The 22,672-nt window shown below is 42.4% G+C and overlaps 1 protein-coding gene across 1 annotated transcript; it reads left to right on the forward strand.

Moving 5' to 3' along the window:
- The first annotated feature begins 212 nt into the window (after window positions 1–212).
- On the forward strand, window positions 213–22,384 carry LOC136434034 (methionine synthase-like). Its single transcript, XM_066426690.1, has 31 exons — window positions 213–389; window positions 1,779–1,978; window positions 2,315–2,404; window positions 2,888–2,957; window positions 3,452–3,544; window positions 4,027–4,133; window positions 4,385–4,444; window positions 4,841–4,935; window positions 5,405–5,505; window positions 6,030–6,091; window positions 6,315–6,382; window positions 6,943–7,135; window positions 7,402–7,542; window positions 7,952–8,137; window positions 8,760–8,939; window positions 9,399–9,515; window positions 11,309–11,449; window positions 11,996–12,085; window positions 12,767–12,919; window positions 13,325–13,441; window positions 14,286–14,386; window positions 15,028–15,216; window positions 15,942–16,023; window positions 16,768–16,866; window positions 17,167–17,239; window positions 17,730–17,885; window positions 18,407–18,603; window positions 19,400–19,600; window positions 20,077–20,178; window positions 20,514–20,717; window positions 21,101–22,384. The coding sequence occupies exons 1-31, from the start codon at window positions 335–337 to the stop codon at window positions 21,185–21,187; spliced, it is 3,810 nt and encodes a 1,269-aa protein (XP_066282787.1). The 5' UTR covers window positions 213–334; the 3' UTR covers window positions 21,188–22,384.
- The last annotated feature ends 288 nt before the right edge of the window (window positions 22,385–22,672 follow it).

Raw genomic sequence — 22,672 nt, forward strand, 5'->3', positions numbered from 1 at the left:
TGAGGCTAAAATACAATTTATTCATCATTATGATTTTGAGATTCTAAAAATACAAGTAGATTTACATGATTTTTCAGCTCACATCATTTCGATTTCATATCATAGGAGTAAGAGAACAAAATATCTTTTTGAATCAGTTGAAACGTATGGTTTAGTCTGACAAGTTCTCTCGCGAGAAGTAACGTGATCTCGGAATGTATAAGTTGTCCGAGAAACTTACCATCTTCCCACTCGCAGTACCCGCTGTCCGACGGCAGGGAACATCACGCTGCGTCTACTAAACTCAGGAAAACGTACTTTATCTCTCCTGTCACGGATATTTCACACAAGGACGATGCCTCCAGCGTCAGACTCCGGAGCGGCCAGTTGGTCAGAGTACCGCGACCCAGGTGAGCTGTCGCGCGGGACACCGATAGGAAAATTCCATCATGCAACAACTGAAAGCGAAAAGCCGGCCGGCTTGTTTTGTGTACATGCGCGGCGTGCGAATATCAAAAGCGGCTCGCACGCGCACAGGTTGTACTGACGTTGTCTGATCTTGGCGTCGATCCCTTGCTATACTTATTAGTTCAATACCTCGAAAGATATACGCATTTATGACAGTTGACAGTAAAGCATTTTTTTAATGAGCCTTATGCAAGTTGCGCAATATAAACATTAACGTAAATGCTTATAAACAGGTGAATGGGCGTATGAATAGAATATTATACTGTCGGTGCGCCGATCTACATGTATTTCTTATTGTGACATTGTCTTCAGCAGAAATGAGAACGTGAACACAACGATCCAATTTTTCTTCCAAATTACTTCAGATACAACGTTTACGGTATTTTCAGGCAATAAAATTCAAGATCTACGATAGGTCAGGTTGCCTTGAAAATGCCGTTGATGTTAAGTGTTGATACCAAGGGCTACATGCAGCCCTTGTCTGATTCTGAATTTAGGTTACGTATGTGAAGAGTGTGATCTTATAAAACAGTTTGGCAGTGTCATCAAGTCTGCCCCGGGAGACATTCACTGTGATGCGATACGATGGACAGACAATTGTACCCTGTAAATGATTGTGTAATTTCTGCCTTCATTGTAAAGTATGGATCTTTCCTCCAGAAATACCAGCTTTGTTTTGAACTTTAGCAACAGAAATTGGTTTTACACTTGAAATTGAGTAACTTTTGAAAACCATTTTGAAAAATTTAGAAATAGGTCAACAAAATGGCATTTGCTGCTTATTGATTTATTGACTACATTGTAGTTCTTTGGTACCTACACTGGAATCCCAATTACCTACATAGCAAAGATTCCACTGTTTTAGTTTTACTATTCTACACACTGTTGTTAATGCACATTATTAATGTTGCAACATTGTAATACCAGTGCCACTACCACTGCCTCCTACCCCCGAAAAGAAATGTTATTTTGTTTCCTACAATTTTGTTCACTATTCCGTAGCCTTCCTGGTCTCAAACTCAATAACAGAACCCACAAATACTAGAAAAAGTGGGACTTTTCGTCTTCCACTGCTTCCAAAAAAGAAGTCAAACCCAGCTAATTTAGATATAGCCAACAATTGTATATAGTACCAGTAACCTATTGTTACAGCAAAGTCAGACACAGTTTACTGACGCTTGTATGTTTTTCCTATGTTTTATCATGTATTTGCAATTAGCCCACGGGCATGAACTTGCAATAAACTTCTATATTATCAGCAATAAAAACATACATTTGTATACTGTCTTGTCATGTCCCAGTACTATCAATGACCTGTGTTGATCCCACAGAGGTAGCGGCTAAGATCGCCGCCACCCTGCGCGAGCGGATCATGATCCTGGACGGAGGGATGGGCACCATGATCCAGGGGTACCACCTGGAGGAGGACGGTTACCGTGGTGATGAGTTTAAGGATTGGCACAAACTCCTGAAGGGGAACAACGACCTCCTGAGCCTCACACAGCCCAGCATTGTGTACGACATCCACAAGGTGGGAACTGGGTTACAAACTGGTCTAGTCTCTACCAGACTGACTATGCTGGCTAATACTAAAAGGGAGAATAATTTGCCAGAAACTCTTGTGGTAGAATTATCATACATACAGCTATTAGGTCAATTTCTACTATTTTCTCTTGCAACCCATTGAGTTTTTAACAGTATTCTTCACAGGCATTTGTGTTTGGTTTTGGTTATCAAAATTAAGGAGATTCAGAAAACTGAATAGAATTCAGAATGATTTTACTTTTGAGTCTAACAGTTTAAGAACTGATGATTTAGTACGCAGAGAGTCTGATGCTACATGTATGTTACTGTTTCCGTGATGCAGGCATATCTAGAGGCTGGTGCAGACTTTGCTGAGACGAACACCTTCAGTGGAACCAGGATCGCCCAGGCTGACTATGGCATGGAGGAACTGGTACGGTCTGCCTTCTGTTCTATCATTCATGGGTCACTTAGAATTTGGAAAGACAGTATCATGTTGGGAAATTGTATTCAACTTTAGGCTTTATATTTCAACTTGTTAAACAAGTTGAAATATAAAGCCTAAAGTTGAATACAATTTCCCAAATGTTAGTAGAGTTACAGTAGAACTTAATCTGTCATTTCCAAGGGCATCTCTTTCACTGGTTTCTGCATCCGCTGTTATAGAAACATTCTGCAACTGCATTCAGTCTTTCTTTAATTTATTTCATGGCACCTTGCTCCCGGCAAGCTCAGAGTTTTATTGCTGTTGTGGTATATCGGTCATGACTTTAACTTCAACAAAGACACTTAACAATTAAGTGAGTGAGATGACCAAACAAAAGTACCAATCCAACATTTGAAGTTTTTCCTCAGGTCAAGGGAAATATTCCAGTTTTTTGACATGTGTCTCTCGTCTCTGCCCGTGAACTCCCAGGTGTACAGGCTGAACAAGGTGTCGGCAGAACTGGCCAAGAAAGCTGCAGACAAGGTCACAGCAGACACAGGTGGGTGGCAGGACAGCTGCATGGGTTATCTGGGTGGAGTTTAGACCCATGTAAAAACTGTGTGCATTGTAACTAAAAATTGGGCTGTACAGATGTACACATACGAATGTATCTACCTCTTTCTGTGTCATAACTACATGATAAAAGTCATTGTAGTACTAGTTTTGATTGATTGAGTTTGAAAACTTTACAGAGGGTCCCTTCTTGAACTATAGCGGAATATATTTTGCTTTGGCCAAGGGTTGTTGACTTGAGAGCTTTGTTCACAGCGCTTTCACAGTTGTTTTGCGAGAAATCCCTTTACAGGGACGTACAGTGTGATAACGGTTCCATGTAGTCTGATTGTTGATATTTGTGGCAACACAGTGCAATTCAGCTAACTATGTATGATATATACTTGTTGGCTGCAAGACTGTATTTGTTCATTGTGTAAAGTTTGAGTTTGAATAATAAAACCGAATCATCATCATACTCCTATAACCCTGTCCCCCCAGGTGTGCAGAGGTACGTGGTGGGAGCGCTGGGCCCCACCAACAGGACCCTGTCCATCTCACCGTCAGTCGAGGATCCCGGTCTCAGGAACGTCAGTAAGTACAGACGGGTCTTCTTTGTACAAAATTCAGCTGTCTTGTCACGGAAAAGGCTGTCTTGGATCCATATCGACAGTTGGCTCTGTCACAGCCTGCTTGAATATTTTATTGCATCAAAATCGCATGACAGCCTACGATGAATTTGACTATGCAGTAAGTCATGCTCCATTGTAGATAATTAATAGCCAGGGCTTTTTTTCTGTATATAGTTTGCTGTCAGTGTCACAATATTTTTGTTCAAGGAAACAAAACTTTCTCAACTTCTGGTGCATTTCACATTGAATTTTTTTTTTTTTCGGGTGGGTATGACATGAATGAAATACAACACGGTGTATTCTGCATCACCCCTGGTCCCGGCACCTCAGGCGATACGGAATACAACATGTTGTATTCTATATGGGTGTATGTATGTATGTGTACAGCTCAGTGAAAGATATAAAAAATGTAGCCATTGGTTGATGTATTTCTGCCCCCTCCAGCATGGGATGAGCTGGTGGATGCCTACGCTGAACAAGCCAGAGGTTTACTGGATGGAGGGTCTGATGTACTCATGGTGGAAACTATCTTTGACACGGCCAACTCCAAGGTAACTTTGCCAATATTGTCTTTCGTTTGTAATAAAACTTCAGTACTACAGTAAGTAAAGATTGCAACAGTTTTACAGCCATTCTGGTGATACCAAGTACACAATTTAGGGGAAAGATAATTTTAGGCCAAAATGTAGCCATAATGGCTAGGTGATCCTTTTTCACAGTTGATCACTAATACAGGTTTGAATATATTGTAATTTGTACTTTATAAACTTTTGATGTTTTGTATGTATTCTTTATGTTTCAGGCTGCTCTATTTGCCCTTTCCCAGCTTTTTGAAGAAGAATACAAGCCAGTCCCCATCTTTGTAAGTACATGTACACGTTACCCGTATATGCATGTATGTATAACAGTCCTGCCAACAGAAGTGACATGTATAATGTGTTTTTATTAAAGTTTTTGATGCTACTCTTATTCCTTTTGAAACTGCAGGAATTTGAATCCAGCACGGTTATCTCTTTTTAGAATAACACTACTGAAAAGGGTTGCTGTCTTTAGTTATTTTCTTGTCTTTGAATTTTGAATAATGTCTTGATCAACTGCGCAGAGGAATTTTGTTGTTTATAACATCTGTATACAGGACTTCCGACTAGTACTTCTTGTTATAACCAGTGTCAAAATAACCTACTGCAAAGTCAAAAAGCATCAAGAGACCTCTACTTTTTATACATAGTTATGTCCATTAATTTTGTTGTTTCCCCAGGTATCAGGAACAATAGTAGACAGAAGCGGTCGAACGTTATCAGGACAGACCTCAGAAGCGTTTGTGATCAGCGTGTCCCAGGCAGAACCCATGTGGTCAGTACTCACACTTGATTTCAATAAGCTGGGTGAACAGCAGTTTCAAACACTATTCTTAACTCAACATACATGTATGCTTAATGCTACAGTAACTGTAAATCAATTCATTTTTGTCGGGACTTATAAAGGATGTTTTTGTGGTGTTTGCAGTTTGTAATAGAAACAATTCTGTAGTGTAGTAAGGATACATTGGAACGCATATTTGCTGTGTCATAGTTTTGCTGTAGAAGGTCAACTTGGAAACTGTGAAACTTAAACCTCCGTGACCATTGCAAATTTGACAGCATCTCATAGTCTCATAAGAGTCTCAATGAGAATGCACTTTGTACATAATTCTTAGTCCATGGCACAATATATACACTTCTTCGTAAGTACGTAGTACTGTAAGTACATGTAGTAAGAGATTATGTTTGACTGATATTCGAACTGAATCAGATGATCAGACTTGTTGTTCCTGTTCCCCCAGCCTTGGCCTGAACTGTGCGTTGGGAGCCACAGAAATGAGGCCGTTTATAGAAGCCATCGGCAAGAACACCACATCCTACGTACTGTGCTACCCTAACGCTGGTATGTAGAAGGAAAAATCTAGATAGTAACTATAAATTCATTAATTTTTGTGGTAGAATGGGAAAGGTTTTTGCAAAGTCTTAAGTTCGCCATTAAACAATTGTGCAGTACAGTATGATAAGTTGGAAATACATATTAGCTGTGTCAGTACTTTGCGGTAGAAAGGTCACTGTAAAAACGGCGAAAATAAAACCACCGCAAACATTTCAAGATTTACAGTACATACCCTGGACCTTCATCCTGCAGTGTTCGCACCTGTGTAATAAGCCTTTCTATTGTTTGATTTATGGGTCTTACATATTACTATGGAGTTCTATATCATATGGGGACTAGCTATTGCTAAATAATACACCTGGTCCAGTTACGTTTGTGAACGTTAGACATCCAGATTGATGTCACTCGAAACGTCCGGAAATAAATCCAGTTGTAGAGTTTGAATTCTCTTTATAAATACACCAGTTAGATGAGAGATGACACTTAATTTTTTAAGTTATTTCACAACCTTGTGCTTTCTCCATGTACAGGCTTACCAAATGCTCTCGGAGGCTACGACGAAACTCCAGAAATAATGGCAGAACATTTACGAGTGAGTCGTCAACTCTGAAACTGAGTTATTTTCAAGACTCTCTTGTCTAATACATTCTAGGTTGTGTGAATTGTGATACAAAGGATACAACATTTTAGGTGTCCTTGTCACCTTGTCCTGCCATTTTAAAGACATTTCTCTGTGATCATGCATATGTGTGTGTTATAAAACTGTGAGTTGATTCTTTGTTCATTGTGTTTGATCTCGCCCCCCTCCCCACCAGGTGTTTGCCAAGGATGGCCTGTTGAACCTGGTGGGAGGCTGCTGTGGAACGACCCCTGCACACATCAAGTGAGCTCTCTCTGTTTGTTTCGCATCGCTGGTAAATTGTCTTTAACACACCAAGTCAAGTCAAGGCCTTTCTTTTCCTTCGAAATGCTTGTTTGGCCCACACAACCGCTTTTCAACATCAAGGTCAAAGCGGAGGGGGAGGTCACGGATAAGAGTCAAGAAAAAACTTGTGTAGTAAACATCATTACATTCCTACGTAATGAGGAGAAGTAAATAAATAAATATTGCATTGTATCGTAAGTACAACCTGTGTAAGACTGAACTGTAAGGTTTGATCTACTAACATCAGGATGGAACCCGTGTGGAAGAGTGGTGTGGGTTCTTTAATGTGCTTGAGTTGTGCCTCTGCTCAAACATAGGACCTTACACAACATGTCGGCTGAAGCTAGGTGCTCATTTTCCCCAGAGTCGAGTGAGGAAATATGTGTACAGTGTCTTTCCCATGGGCACAACAGGGCCTGCTAGGGATTTGAAACCAGAACCTTCAGATTCTAAGTCAACAACCCTAACTGCAAGAGCACCTTGCCACCTTATAACTCTGATGGCTGTTCCTCTCCCAGAGCCATAGCAGATGCCGTACGACCGTTCAGACCCAGGAAGTTCCCCTCCATACTTCATGAGGGGCACATGCTGCTCTCGGGACTAGAACCCATGTATGTCGGTCCGCACACGTTGTTCGTGAACATCGGAGAGAGGTGTAACGTGGCGGGCTCCAGGGCCTTCAGCAAGATGATCCAACGAGGGGACTATGAGGTGTGTGCATGTAATTTTATAGAAAAATTACCATACATCAAAGGACCAATTGTTTACCAAAAAGTGAACAGTTCTGCAAAAAGGAACTATTTGTCCTTGATTTGAATCTTCCCATGATGAACACTGTTTCATCACACTCCCAAATGTGCCTGCTTTTCCAATGTTTTGCTACTACTGTTTCAACTGCAAACTCAAAGATTCAGCAAACCCTTGATGTATACTTTGCTGTAAATGAATATACATGTACAGTACCCTTCCCCCCACAGAAAGCCCTGAGTGTGGCTAAGCTGCAGGTGGAGATGGGTGCCCAGGTGCTGGACATCAACATGGACGAGGGCATGCTGGATGGCAAGGCTGCCATGGCTCGCTTCCTCAACCTCATCGCAACGGAGCCAGAAATCTGCAAGGTCAGCAACTAACACAGCTAATGTTTTACATCATTTCCAAAAAAAGGATTTTAACAGCAAGAGCACAGGATCTTTGGTGTGGTCTCCCACAATTCTAAACATACAATGTAGCCAGTGATAATCAAAACCTAAGTGACACTGTACATGTGAGTACTGTATACACATGCATGTGAAACTGTCCTGGTTGATAGGGACGTTTCCTCAGTATGTTGTACATGTATATAGTGTTTATAGTCTCTGGCCTTCTTAGGAGCAGTGCAAAAAAAGCAGGAAAAGTGAAATGGCATGCATTTACTTTTCCATTTTAAACCTGTCATGGAAGTGTGTACAGAAGCTATAGCAATCATTTTTATGGTCTTCAAGATCCACTGATTGAAGTCTCTATCCTTTCCTCTCCACACCATGGCAGGTGCCGCTGTGCATCGACTCGTCCAACTTCGCGGTGATCGAGGCGGGGCTGAAGTGCTCCCAGGGGAAGTGCATCGTGAACAGCATCAGCCTGAAGGAGGGGGAGGACGACTTTCTCACGAAGGCCAGGACCGTCAAGCGATACGGCGCCGCCGTCGTCATCATGGCCTTCGACGAGACGGGACAGGTCAGGCCTGCTGGATTCCTATCAGTTTATATGTGTTAGGGATTGCGATCTGGCAGAATCGACGACTTTACAAGTAGAGATTGAGATCAGAGTGTCTGTTGACAGACTCCCATCAGGATCTCCACTAGTGAAATAGACTATTGAACTGGCAGAGATAAGGATCCCAATCAGATTGTGGTCTCAACCAGACGAATTGCAATCTCAACCCTGATATGTAGTAAGCATCCTTCCTTCCCCTGGGATAACTGCCTGATGGTGTAACACACCAGATTTGTCAGTAGCCCAAGCTGTTTAAGTGACTGAATAGTTTGAGCCTTTGCAACCTGTAGCATAACTCTCGTAAATCCACCTCCACATTAAAAAAAGTTGAATCTAAAGGGATCTGCTACTACAGCATCAGTAATCCCCGAGGTATGCTCACTTCAGATATCCAGCTGTTGAACTCAACAACACCATTTTTTTCTTCAGGGTACCCAAGTTGTCAAATTGATAGTGATTTTTGGTAAGTTCTATAGTGTGACTGAAGTGTGGCATGATATACTTGTTCCCAATCTCACAGTCAGCTGCTCAAGTTTTTTTCTTGATCACACATTTGAACTATGACCTTAATTTTTGTCCCCAGGCCACAGATGTTGAACACAAGGTCAAGATCTGCACAAGGTCGTACAATCTGCTGGTGGAGAAGGTCGGGTTCAATCCTTGTGACATCATCTTCGACCCCAACATCCTCACCATAGCAACCGGCATGGAGGAACACAACGAGTACGCCATCAACTTCATCGAGGCAACGAGGATCATCAAGGTACGGGATTGTGGACACTTTAAGTTCTCTTGCTCAAGTACTTCTTTGGGATGATGAAAGATAGTGGCTAATGCTATCTGAAATGTCTTACTCATTAGAGAGTATGTTTTATCATAATATCTACTGTGGGGTCTTTGTAATTCTTACAAACCTTCATATTATTGTTATTTTAAGATTTCCTAAAATCGCAACTCGCCCGACATGATGATGAAAATCTTAAAATTTCCGCCAAATTCTTGAAATCATATTTCTCAGTAGCTTGATTTAATCAAACTACAAGAAAGGTGACTCTTTTTGACCAGAGCTTTGGTTGTCCTCAAGCCCTTTGTCATTAAAAATACTCTGAACATTGTCTCCTTCATTGCTGATACAAAGTTATCACATTTGGTGTCCAGTATTTTTACTTGTCACCAAATGTCCCAGCAGTTTAAGATGTGTATTTTATGGTTCTGGTGACAGAAAACCCTTCCCGGCTGTCGGGTGAGCGGAGGCCTGTCCAACCTGTCCTTCTCCTTCCGAGGCATGGAGAGGATCCGAGAGGCCATGCACAGCGTCTTCCTCTACCACGCTATCAAGGTACGCACCGATCATAGTCTGTATCTGTAGCTGTGTTAGTCTAGTCAGAGAAACATGCACAGTGTGTTCCTGTACCATGCCATCAAGGTACGCACGATCATATCCTGTATCTGTAGCTGTGTTAGTCTAGTCAGAGAGGCCATGCACAGCGTGTTCCTGTATCACGCTATCAAGGTACGCACCGATCATATCCTGTATCTGTAGCTGTGTTAGTCTAGTCAGAGAAACATGCACAGCGTGTTCCTGTATCACGCTATCAAGGTACGCACAGATTATAGTCTGTATCTGTAGCTGTGTTAGTCTAGTCAGAGAAACATGCACAGCGTGTTCCTGTATCACGCTATCAAGGTATGCACAGATCATAGTCTGTATCTGTAGCTGTGTTAGTCTAGTCAGAGAGGCCATGCACAGCGTGTTCCTGTACCACGCTATCAAGGTATGCACCAATCATATCCTGTATCTGTAACTGTGTTAGTCTAGTCAGAGAGGCCATGCACAGCGTGTTCCTGTACCACGCTATCAAGGTATGCACCAATCATATCCTGTATCTGTAACTGTGTTAGTCTAGTCAGAGAGGCCATGCACAGCGTGTTCCTGTATCACGCTATCAAGGTACGCACCGATCATATCCTGTATCTGTAACTGTGTTAGTCTAGTCAGAGAGGCCATGCACAGCGTGTTCCTGTACCACGCTATCAAGGTATGCACAGATCATAGTCTGTATCTGTAGCTGTGTTAGTCTAGTCAGAGAGGCCATGCACAGCGTGTTCCTGTACCACGCTATCAAGGTACGCACCGATCATAGCCTGTATCTGTAACTGTGTTAGTCTAGTCAGAGAGAACATGCACAGTGTGTTCCTCTACCACGCTATCAAGGTACGCACCGATCATATCCTGTATCTGTAGCTGTGTTAGTCTAGTCAGAGAGAACATGGACAGCGTGTTCCTGTACCATGCTATCAAGGTACGCACCGATCATAGCCTGTATCTGTAGCTGTGTTAGTCTAGTCAGAGAGGCCATGCACAGCGTGTTCCTGTATCACGCTATCAAGGTACGCACCGATCATATCCTGTATCTGTAGCTGTGTTAGTCTAGTCAGAGAAACATGCACAGCGTGTTCCTGTATCACGCTATCAAGGTACGCACCGATCATATCCTGTATCTGTAGCTGTGTTAGTCTAGTCAGAGAAACATGCACAGCGTGTTCCTGTATCACGCTATCAAGGTACGCACCGATCATATCCTGTATCTGTAGCTGTGTTAGTCTAGTCAGAGAAACATGCACAGCGTGTTCCTGTATCACGCTATCAAGGTACGCACCGATCATATCCTGTATCTGTAGCTGTGTTAGTCTAGTCAGAGAGAACATGGACAGCGTGTTCCTGTACCATGCTATCAAGGTACGCACCGATCATATCCTGTATCTGTAGCTGTGTTAGTCTAGTCAGAGAGAACATGGACAGCGTGTTCCTGTACCATGCTATCAAGGTACGCACCAGTCATAGCCTGTATCTGTAGCTGTGTTAGTCTGAGATATTCTCTAAGCAGAGGTTAGGCTTGTTTTTGTCAGGCTTTCTATTTTGACAGGTTTTCTTTTTGGCTGGCAGACAAAAAGAAAACCTGACAACAAAGAAAGGTGATCTCGGCTGAAGACTTGAGCGGCAGCAAAGCCTCATTGCACTATGCTATATTGTACTACTTAAAAAGCATCATGCTTAGCCTCAGTTGAGGATGACTGCTTTACTGCTAAGCAAAGGTTCAAACACACAAACAAACCTTTCCCTCCCCCCAGGCTGGAATGGACATGGGCATCGTGAACGCGGGAAACCTTCCCCTGTACGATGACATCAGCGAGGAGCTGCTCAAGCTGTGTGAGGACCTCATCTGGAACAAGGACCCCGAGGCCACCGAGAAGATGCTCGCCTACGCACAGGTAAGCACAGCAGTCTGCATGGTTAAACCATACTTGAATATACACAAAGATTCGGCATTATCCAACTTAAAAAGATAAAACGGTGTCATTGGTTGACAAAGCATAGGGTTGCATCCTGCTATTCTGGGACGGAAAATTTGTTTGTAAGGACAGAAAAAGTTCACCCCTTCCATCAAAAAAAATATGTCCTTCATGGTATGAAATTGATACAAAATGTATATTCCCAAGTTTAGAATGACAGATTTAACAACAAAAATCAACAGCAAACAATGAGTGGGACGAAAATTAAAGTTGGAGACATCCCTGGTCCAAACTCTGTTGGAATGTTAACTTTAAAGTTTACAATTTTGTATCATATTAATGATATCTTCCAAAACAGATAAACTTTCATGCTTATAAGATACCCAAATCTACATGTAACACCAAGACAGTGGTTAACCTTCTCCCTGCTGCCTAACTCTGTAACCAATAGGGAATTGGGTGCCAAACAGCTACTTCAGTGTGCTAAAGGTTAAAGCTAGCTGACAGAGAGGTCTCCTGTTTCAGGTTCACGGGAAAGGTGCTAAGAAGGAGCAGGAGTCTGAGGAGTGGAGAAGTCGGTCTGTGGAGGAGAGACTGGAGCATTCTTTAGTAAAGGTGAGTGCCACGGTCTACATTTTTGTACATGACTTTCCTCACTCTGCCTAGGTGTAACTGCACACCTGAAATTGCTGCTCTAGCAGGTGTTTCATTGTCTGCTCCTCCACACACCTGTGTGTTGTTTGTCTTATATTTCTACATATCATGGACAGTTAACATCATGTACATTTGAAATATGTAGTCCAAATTCTTGTTCAAAGTACATGTACGTGTAGACTCGAGTTGGTGTTGTTACTTGCAAAAGTATGCAGTTAATAAGAAGGCACAGAAGTGGCCAGAGCCAACACAGAGAGATACTGTACCCCCACTCCCTGTATGATTGATTGATTGATTGATTGATAGATTGATTGATTGATTGATTGATTGTTCCCCTTACCATCATCACTTGCAGGGTATAGACAAGTACGCGGTAGAGGACACAGAAGAAGATAGGTCCAACTCAGAGAGATAACCCTGTCCCCTGAATGTGATTGATCCATTGCTGTCATTATGCTGTCGTTACTTGCAGGGTGTAGCCTTAGACAAGAACATAGTACAAAGTATGTAGTAGAAGAGATAGAAGAAGCCAGGGCCAACACAAAGAGATACTTTACCCATACTCCCTGTGTGATTGATTGATTGATTGATTGATAGATTGATTGATTGATAGATTGATCCCCTTACCATTGTTACTTGCAGGGTATAGACAAGTACGCGGTAGAAGACACAGAAGAAGCCAGGTCCAACTCAGAGAGGTACCCCCGTCCCCTGAACGTGATTGAGGGCCCTCTCATGAAGGGCATGAGCATCGTGGGAGATCTCTTCGGCGCCGGCAAGATGTTCCTGCCACAGGTTGGTACCTTGTTGTCCTCTAAGTAAGAACTCTAAGTAGGCACAGTAAGAAAAAATTAAATGATATTGATTCATACATTCATTCATTCATCCATCCATTCAATCATTGAATTCATTCATACATTTCATTCATTCTTTCAATCTTCAAATGTAATTTTATGAATAACATCCATGCCTACATTTATTTTACAATGTGCAAGTACAGTTTGCAGTATTTTCGCAATGTCCAAATTTGTTATAGCATTTTTACAGTATTGAAATAAGACCAGATAAATCTATCATTTTGCAGTATCCATATTTTTCAATATTGAAATACAAGTTGTAGTGCTAGTTACATTCATCATCAATATCTGACGTGAGGGATAGTTAAATTGAAGAGCCACCATGTTGTTCTCCCATCTCCAGGTGATAAAGTCGGCACGTGTGATGAAGAAAGCCGTGGCTCACCTCATCCCGTACATGGAGGAGGAGAAGGCCTCGATGAAGGAGCAGATGATGGCAGAGGGCACCTGGGATGAGAACGTAAGGATGCCAAGTTATCACACTACAACAGGATGTGGGGTTGAACGGACATTTTGGGGGTTCTCACCCCATTTTACCTGGACCCAAGGAGTGATAAAGGGATTAAAGGAGTGGCTTTTTACTCCTTTTCACCCCCCATTTTGGGTGAGGTCCCCCAAAACGTCCGTTTAACCCCAAATCCAGTTGGTAATGTCACCAGAATTTTTTCACAGCATAGGGGTCAGATACATGCATGGAATGCCAAAGACATGACAACAGTCCGGCATCTTCCTCTGGAAAATTTCAAAATTCATAACCAAATGAGACACTTTTTCCTGTACTTTGAGGGATAAATTTTGTGAAGTAAAGTTTTCTCTGTCACAGCCTCATTCTAAAGCCAAGTATATGTTTTAACTTTTTATAAGTTTTTGAAGGGTGAAAAGGTTTCTTCCCAGAAAGAAACACTCCTTGGCTAGTTAAAACACAACAGAGGGGTCCAGATCACAGCACAGGGGGTCCCTATGGTCAGACTATGCTGGCAAGAACACTGGATGCATCTTTGTATCATTGTTTCCTACATGTTGACTGTTGTACAGTAGCCTAACGTCCATCCTACTCTAACTCCAGTTCGCTTCTCTGATCACTTCCTTTCTATATAGCCTGGTTTGGTCCTTACGTCTTGCATTATTTTTGAAATCAAAATACTTCTCAAAAGCCGTGTATTTGGGATCAAACTTAAAAATTTTGTTTGAACAGATTTAGGTACATGTACCTGTACCTAAACATTTATACCAGTACCTGTACCTGATGTCATGTTTAGGTTCACATCACAGCAAAGTCTACAATGATGTGTTCTCTCCTGTAGGCCAAGTACGCGGGAACTATCGTCCTGGCAACCGTGAAGGGAGACGTCCACGACATCGGGAAGAACATCGTCGGCGTGGTGCTGGGCTGCAACAACTACAGGTGGGAATACTTCGGACTACTGTAAATCTTCAAATGTTTGTGGTGGTTTTATGTTTGTCCTGGCCTCTCCACTGCAAATACGGGTTTCCAATGTATTCTGTATCTGTTTCTATATAGCCGGTATAACCAACATTCGGCGTAACACACCAGCTTCGCAGGCACGCGGCGCAGCAGCAGCAGCTGGTTATATTACGCCGAACAACCTGTGTTACTACTGTACACCAGAATTGTTTCTATCGCAAACTTCAAACACTGTGAAAACATCCTTCCCCTCCTACTGCAAATGTAACACGTAAGTCCCCACAAAAAGAATTTACAGTTTGTCTCAGTATCTGGCCTTTTCTCTCTAGACCAAATTTTGCTGTTTCGGATGGGCAAAAAGATTTTGCCTCTCTTGATGGACTGAAATCAAAGTTTATGACAGTTTTACTTTACTTTATTCGAAATTGCCACAATACAATACACAGTGGAACGCCAGGCGGACAAGCTGATGTTGCGGACCACTAACATTACAATTACACTGAATAAGGCACTTAGGCAATACATAGCATAATACAATATATACAATGCGCATGTATGATATAAAAAGATGCATTAAGTATGACAGTTTTAACACCCAAATCTTTTTTTTTATTCCACAGGGTCATCGACCTCGGGGTCATGACCCCCTGCGAGAAGATCCTGAAGACGGCCGTGGAGGAGAACGCTGACATCATCGGGCTGTCGGGTCTCATCACGCCCTCGCTCGACGAGATGATCTTCGTTGCCAAGGAGATGGAGAGGGTGGGGCTGAAGCTCCCGCTCCTGATTGGTGGAGCCACCACGTCAAAGTAGGTCATGTGACATGGGTTTTGCTGTGTGAGGTATGATGATGAGTTTACTTATGCAAGGGAGGTTTGCTGTTCTAAATCAAACATGTAAGGAATAAGAAAATACAACTTAGGATAACTGGACTTAGCAAGGAAACAAACAAGATGGCGCCTGCAAACAAGCAACATGGGAGCGCCCATGGGGACTGCCTAAAACAAGACAGTTTTGTCATTGTTTTATTATATGTAATACTGATCCTAATGATTCGATAGTGTAAAGTGCAGTAGAGATTTGCATGTAGTTCATGAATGTGCAGCTTATTGTCTAATTTGTTGATATTGATGTACATGTAAATGTAGCTAGAGAGGAAGAGAATGCTTTCACTCAATATTTCTGTACTTCATGGCCTTTCCATATACAATACACTCTATCTCATACACGGTTATTTATGCTCATGAAATACATAATTGATTCATGACAAAAAACTCTAGCTTAGCCATTCCTTTAGCCTGGTACACAATCCTATCATAGATGTACAAAATGTAGGTAGGTTTGGATACCAGGCATAAGGACAATTCCTTCAGTTTCTACATTTGATGTCCTTTGCATATACATGTACTCCTAACTCACTGTGTGTCCATTTCTTTCCTTAAATGATACATAGTAGCTCATTGTGTGTCCATTTCTTTGCTTATGATACATGTGTACATTGTAGCTAAATGTGTGTCCACTTCTGTGCCTACAGGACCCACACTGCGGTGAAGATTGCGCCGCGGTACAAGGAGCCGGTTATCCACGTGCTGGACGCCTCCAAGAGTGTCGTCGTGGTAGGTTCAGAACAGGCTGAGATACTGTGAATTCATGGTTTTTATTTCGCGCTAAGGGGAAAATGGAGTGTTCGTGATGTTTTTAAGTTTGTGGCAGCGCTATAGTCACATACTGCTACATTATTGGACAAAAATGTTCGTGGTGGTTTTAAGTTTGTGGTGAAACATAAAGGTTTTTGCAAACATAAAACTGCCGCAAATATTTCCGCATCTATAGTACAAAGGCCATGGTAGCCGAATAAAGAATGCCATCAGTGTCTTTGGGGTGAAATGAACCGTGGGTCATTGAAAGAAGATGTTTTTCTCAAAATCATGTTTTAGTGGCCTCGCAGTTCCAGTGGACCCTGCTAGGGAGTGTTATGTGCCCAACAGTGTACTGTAATTCACTTTATGTTCACGGTAGCAAAATTTCGCGGTGTAAGGAAAATGGACATTTTCACTGAACTTTAACTTCATGGAGAATGGATGTGTGATGGAATTATAGATAATTACAGAAGGTTTTTCACGGTGATGATAAGTTCACCGTACAGAGGTGACCCTGAAAACAGTGAAGTTAAAGTTACAGTGAAAGAAACAAGAATTACAGTATGTCTTCATATCTTTTGTTTGACATCTTTCATTAGGATACATCAGCATAAAATTTTCTGTCCGTGTTCAAGCAGACACAAGCAGCCTGAAGTTCCAGCATATATCAGTAGGTGGTACTCCTAGTCATTGACCCTCCATTATTATTCTCATGATCAGTGTTCAGCTCTGATGGACGAAGACCAGAAAGAGGACTTGACAGAAGATGTTGCTGAGGAGTACGAAGAAATAAGGGAAGAACACTACGACTCTCTCAAGGTATCAAACGACTTTCACTATCAAGTCCAACCCTATCGATTGTTGATGTAAATTTTGTAACTAGTTTTAGATTTCTGCTTGCATTAAGTTTTCAGCATCAGTTGTTAATGGAGTAAATAAAGTATATCCCAGTATCTATTAAGTTGTTAACTGAAGACCTCTGTTTTCCCATCTTTTGTGCATTTGTTGTGTCAGTTAAGCTTATTGTACAGAAAGCAAATTGATAAAGTTCCTGTAAAGGGTAACATAGACTTTCGAGAGAACATCATACGTAACAATACCATTTGTATTTTTTTCCAGGACCGGAAATACCTGTCTATTGAAAAGGCTAGGGCCAGGAAACTGGAGGTGGACTGGGCCTCATATGAAGCAGGTAATAAAGCAGGCAAGATTGCGTCTGAGTGAATCTGCTTTATCCGTCTTCTTCTTCTGTTAAGATTGAAGCGTAATGTTTGTGACAACACATGACACTCGTGAGGAAGTGTAATGCTTACCCCTACTCTTCTCATGTCTACTTTTCCTGACACTTTTGACCAATTGTGACGTCAAGTGACCAGTCCTAGTTATTTGATCCTTTGAATTTTGAGAACTACTGCAGTAGGACAGTTGAAAATTTGCTGTGCTAACTTGTGTTGGATCAAAGTTTCAGCTCTATACTATACTATACTATACTATGCTATACTATACTATACTATACAATGACAATGACATGAAGTTTGATGCATATTCATGCCCCATTGGGGCTAAATGCAGTAAGTCAGATACAAGAGAGTAATAGTGAAACTGTGCTATGTCTTATCTCTACTATGTCTTATAGCTTACATGTGTCTTCTCATTCAAATAAACCTTGTTGTTTTGTCCAGTGCGGCCCAGTTTCACGGGCACCATGGTGTTTGATGACTACGACCTGAGCCGTCTCGTGGACTACATCGACTGGAAACCCTTCTTCGACGTCTGGCAGCTCCGTGGAAAATACCCCAACAGGGGCTACCCCAAGATCTTTAAGGACGAGACTGTCGGTAAGGAGGTTACTTTGTTTAAGTAGTGTAAAAGTACCCTAACAGGGGCTATCCTAAGATCTGTTGGTATAAGGTGCTTACCTTCTTAAAGTTGATACTACCAAGATCTTCAAGGACAAGACTGTCGGTAAGGAGCCTACTTTCTTGAAGTAGTGTAGAAGTACCCCAACAGGGGATACCCCAAGATCTTCAAGGACTCGACTTCCAATAAGGATGTTACTTTCTCAATGGTGCACACACTTCCTCTGCGACAAGGAAGTGCATGGGCTAAAAAAGTGACGGCTCCATGTTTGAGTTCACATAGTGTCTACCTTCTCTGTTAAAAAAAAGTGTTATGATCAGTCGAAGACGAGTGGAAGATTAGCTCGTCAGAGAGCTAAACTGGATGAAGACTGCGCTTTGAGACTGATGTACCATTGATTCATTCTATCCTTTCTCCGCAGGAGAGGAGGCTAAGAAGGTGTTTAACGAGGCCCAGGCGATGACTTATATATGATGGTTCTTTCTTCCCTCCCCCGCAGGAGAGGAGGCTAAGAAGGTGTTTAACGAGGCCCAGACGATGCTGAGGAAGATCCAGGATGAGAAGCTGCTGACGGCACGCGGCCTGCTGGGGTTCTGGCCCGCCTGCAGCGTCGGGGACGACGTCCAGGTGTTCCAGGAGGACAGCCTGCCGCGGGAGGGCATCCCGCTCGCCACCTTCTACGGGCTCAGGCAGCAGGTGGGTAACAAACAAGCAAACAAGCAAACAAACAAACAAACAAATAAGCAAACAGACAGAATGCATCCCAAGGGAGGGCATCCCACTTGTACCCTTCTACGGGCTCAGGCAGCAGGTGGGTAACAAACGAAGAAATAAACAAAAAAATATGAACAAACAAACAATAGATGAGATTTACTAGTAATGCTAACGATCAAAGGATTTGCTGGCCACGTTCTGCGGGATTAGGCACCGGTTGGATTAGTTTTCTTCAAAGAAAAACAAAGAAAAACTTATTGTACAGGTTCAAGCAGCAGGTTGGTCCTTCTTTATCAGACAAGAAAAAAAAAAGTTTTGTTCAAAGCTTTCTAATGAGGATGCCCCTACTGTAAATATATGGCTTGCTTCACGAATTTGTATGTCATCCTTTCATGCACGTTATTTATTTTCAAACATTCTTCAATCCTTTTTTTCCCTGCGTGTCCAGGCTGAGAAAGAGCTTGGAGTTACGGACCCGTACCTGTGCCTGTTGGACTGTCACAAACAAACAAACAAACGAACAATTTTGTAACATCTTTTCTTCCTGCATGTGTCCAGGCTGAGAAGGAGCCCGGCGTTGCGGACCCGTACCTGTGCCTGTTGGACTGTCACAAACAAACAAACAAATGAACAATTTTGTAACATCTTTTCTTCCTGCATGTGTCCAGGCTGAGAAAGAGCCTGGCGTTGCGGACCTGTACCTGTGCCTGTTGGACTGTCACAAACAAACAAACAAACGAACAATTTTGTAACATCTTTTCTTCCTGCATGTGTCCAGGCTGAGAAGGAGCCCGGCGTTACGGACCCGTACCTGTGCCTGTCGGACTGCGTGGCGCCCCGCGAGGCCCGGGTGCGCGACTACTGCGGGCTGTTCGCCGCGTCCGTGTTCGGAGCGGAGGAAATGTGCAGGAAGTTCAAGGCCGAGTTCGACGACTACAACGTCATCATGGTGAAGGCGCTGGCCGACAGGCTGGCTGAGGTGCGACAGTTTAAATCAATTTATTCAATTTCTCAGTAGAAGCGGAAAGGAGGATTCTGCTGTTTGCGATTGAAACAATTCTGTAGTACTATAGTCAAACAATGGAAATAGATTCTGTAGTACTATAGTCAAACAATGGAAATAGATTCTGTAGTACTATAGTCAAACAATGGAAATAGATTCTGTAGTACTATAGTCAAACAATGGAAATAGATTCTGTAGTACTATAGTCAAACAATGGAAATAGATATATTAAATGAAAAATTAGATCAAGATTAAAACACTGCAAAAACCTTCTACCACAAAATTAAGTCCCCTCAATAATAGATGAATTTACAGTACAACTGTTCTTTTAAGTTGTTAAACACTGAAAACCTTCTTTCCCCGTCTCAAAGTTAAGTCCTTTCAAAAATGAATGTACCGTCGTGTTCTTTGCCTGTGCTATCGACAACATCCCTCTCCTCCCGTGTGTGCAGGCGTTTGCGGAGGAGCTTCACGAGCGTGTGCGGAGAGAGTTCTGGGGGTACTCACCTGAGGAGCACCTGGACACCGGCGACCTGCACAGGGTCAGATACGAGGTCAGTGCTAGTGGAAGGTCGTATTCAAGGAGATGAATCAGTCTTTTTTTAAAAATTTTAAAATTTTTTTTATACATCGTTTTTTATAAACAAGGACGACGTGGCACTGCACTCAAGTTTTCTATAACTCATTTTAATGGTGCCACGTATCATAGAGAACAATTTGCCCATTTTTACACATGGGTGGAGTGAGGAAAGTTAAGTTAAGTGCCTTTTCCACGGGCACAACATCGATGGTGTCTGGGGGATTCAATCATGGAACACACTCAGCTAAACAGGATCAAGATCACTTTCATTTCCTTCTGTCAGCTAAACTAGATCACTTTCCCCCCCAGGGCATCCGTCCGGCCCCGGGCTACCCCTCCCAGCCGGACCACACGGAGAAGCTGACCATGTGGGAGCTGGCGGACATCCAGAGTGCCACCGGCATCGTTCTTACGGAGTCGCTCGCCATGGACCCCGCCGCCTCCGTGTCCGGCCTCTTCTTCGCACATCCCAAGGCGGTGTACTTCGCAGTGGGCAAGATCGGCAAGGATCAGGTCAGTTTGAACGAAAGGTTGCCCACTTTCACTGTGCAACCTGAATTTGAGGCAGCCTCCTTGGGCAACCCAAATTTGTTTGAGGCAGCCTAGAATTTGAGGCAAGCTCTGACTGGGAGAATATCATTAGTTAATCAGTGGAAAAAATACTGCCGACTTGGTTACTTTAATTGTAGTGATGCGCTTGACAAGTTGGTATTGATAACACTTCAAAATTGGTTTTCTTTTTCTGACGAAAAAGGACATCATTTTCAGGTGAAATGATATCATCATTTGATGCTGAATGATTTGGGAGCCACACTATCAGACAGACAACACTTTGAATCTTGAATCTTTGTGCAGATTTGTTGACCACGTCCCCTGTCTCGTCCTTGTTTCCGCAGGTTGAAGACTACGCCAGAAGAAAGAAGATGGACGTGTCTACCGTGGAGAAGTGGCTCGGCCCCAACCTGTCCTACGAGACGGACTAACGCACACCCGGTACAATCAAGGGACCCACATGGATTCTGCTTGATATATCACTTCAGTGCTGCTCCAGGAAAACTTATGTTTTGTTGCTCTGGAAGACTAACTGAAAGCACTGGAAATTTGTGGGTGGAGACTAGAGTAATTACAACCTATGGCAAGACAATTGGGATCGTCTGTTCAAAAGACAGACAAGAAGTTTGTTGCCATTGTCATAAAAGTTCATAGGTTCAGATCATTTGCCAGTTAGAGATCTGTGTTTTTGTCACTGTTTCCTGTCTGGATGTGCCTGGAAGCAGTCCTAACTCAAGCTGCAAAGTGGGAACAGAAATTATGTGAAACTTTGCCCTTCACACAACAATGCAAAGTGTGAATATGCCCTCACCTGTGTAGGGAGCAATAGACCACAGTTGTAGTGACTGTCACATTCTGTCATAGCAGTTTTAAAACATGCAGGCATGACATCTCGCTCTAACTAGAGACTGTCTTACATGTTATGTGTTTCTTTTTATTTTAAAATGTAACCTGTTTGTGAAGGGATCTGGAGGCCCGCATTTACTTTGCCTTTGCTATGTTTAATCACTGTCTTTTATACAGATAGAATACAAATTGTGTACAAAATTGAATGAAAATCTGTAAAATGCGCTTTATTTGGTTATGAAAAAAGAGAAAATGATGTTTAAAAAACTATGGATAGATATAAGATGCAATGAAATTTCAGGTATATGAAGTGTAGAGAGGGTGGTGTTAGGTTTTCAGGACTCTATGGGTTGATTTATTTGCTGTGTGTTGTAAAAACAAACATATGCTGCTACGTTTATGGGGACATGTGCATTGGCACATAAATGGTAAATTCCAAGCAGCAGTTGGGATGGAAGATTGTGATATTTTCAGGCTGTCAAGTTTTTCTCTCATCCAGGAAAAATCAGCGCAGCCAGGAAATAGTACAATCTTCAGTCCCAACATCTGCTTGGAGATTAGATCAATACCACATGTACTGCCAGACGCCTTCAACTTTGACATAGTACCCACAATGTATCACACTACTCATGCGCACTTAAAACCATGAACCAGCTTATCACCATGTGGCGGGGTTTGTACGTGTACGTACCGTGCAAGGTTGTTCAACATACCACGTATTACAGATGTTTCTAAAACTATTTATGTTCTGGTGAATAGAATAAAGGGAGGAACAAAGGTTATGAACGGATATTTGTTGTGTTTCATTTATGAATAATCCATAGTCTCCATACCAAAGACTTGTACAAACTTCTAAGCACTGCTTGGCATTTATTAGAAAGAGCATGGAAGTTGAACACACCCACTACCAGCAGATTACCCCCTTATGCAGTGGCCTTTTTGGTCGAAGGGCTGTAAAAACGGAGATGGGCACCACCTCTATACATATAGAGAAGCAGTATACCAATATGCTGAATCTGGCGTGAAATGTGTGGTAAGGATTTTCACTTTAATACTAGTCCTAAACAGAC

Source organism: Branchiostoma lanceolatum, chromosome 4 (assembly GCF_035083965.1).
Source record: "Branchiostoma lanceolatum isolate klBraLanc5 chromosome 4, klBraLanc5.hap2, whole genome shotgun sequence".
Taxonomy (NCBI): Eukaryota; Metazoa; Chordata; class Leptocardii; order Amphioxiformes; family Branchiostomatidae; genus Branchiostoma; species Branchiostoma lanceolatum.

Coding starts and splice junctions, on each gene's coding strand:
- LOC136434034 (XM_066426690.1), top strand. CDS start 335: ATGCCTCCAGCGTCAGACTCCGGAGCGGCCAGTTGGTCAGAGTACCGC. Junction 3,545..4,026: donor TCCCGGTCTCAGGAACGTCA/GTAAGTACAGAC, acceptor TGCCCCCTCCAG/CATGGGATGAGCTGGTGGAT. Junction 7,136..7,401: donor TCCAACGAGGGGACTATGAG/GTGTGTGCATGT, acceptor TTCCCCCCACAG/AAAGCCCTGAGTGTGGCTAA.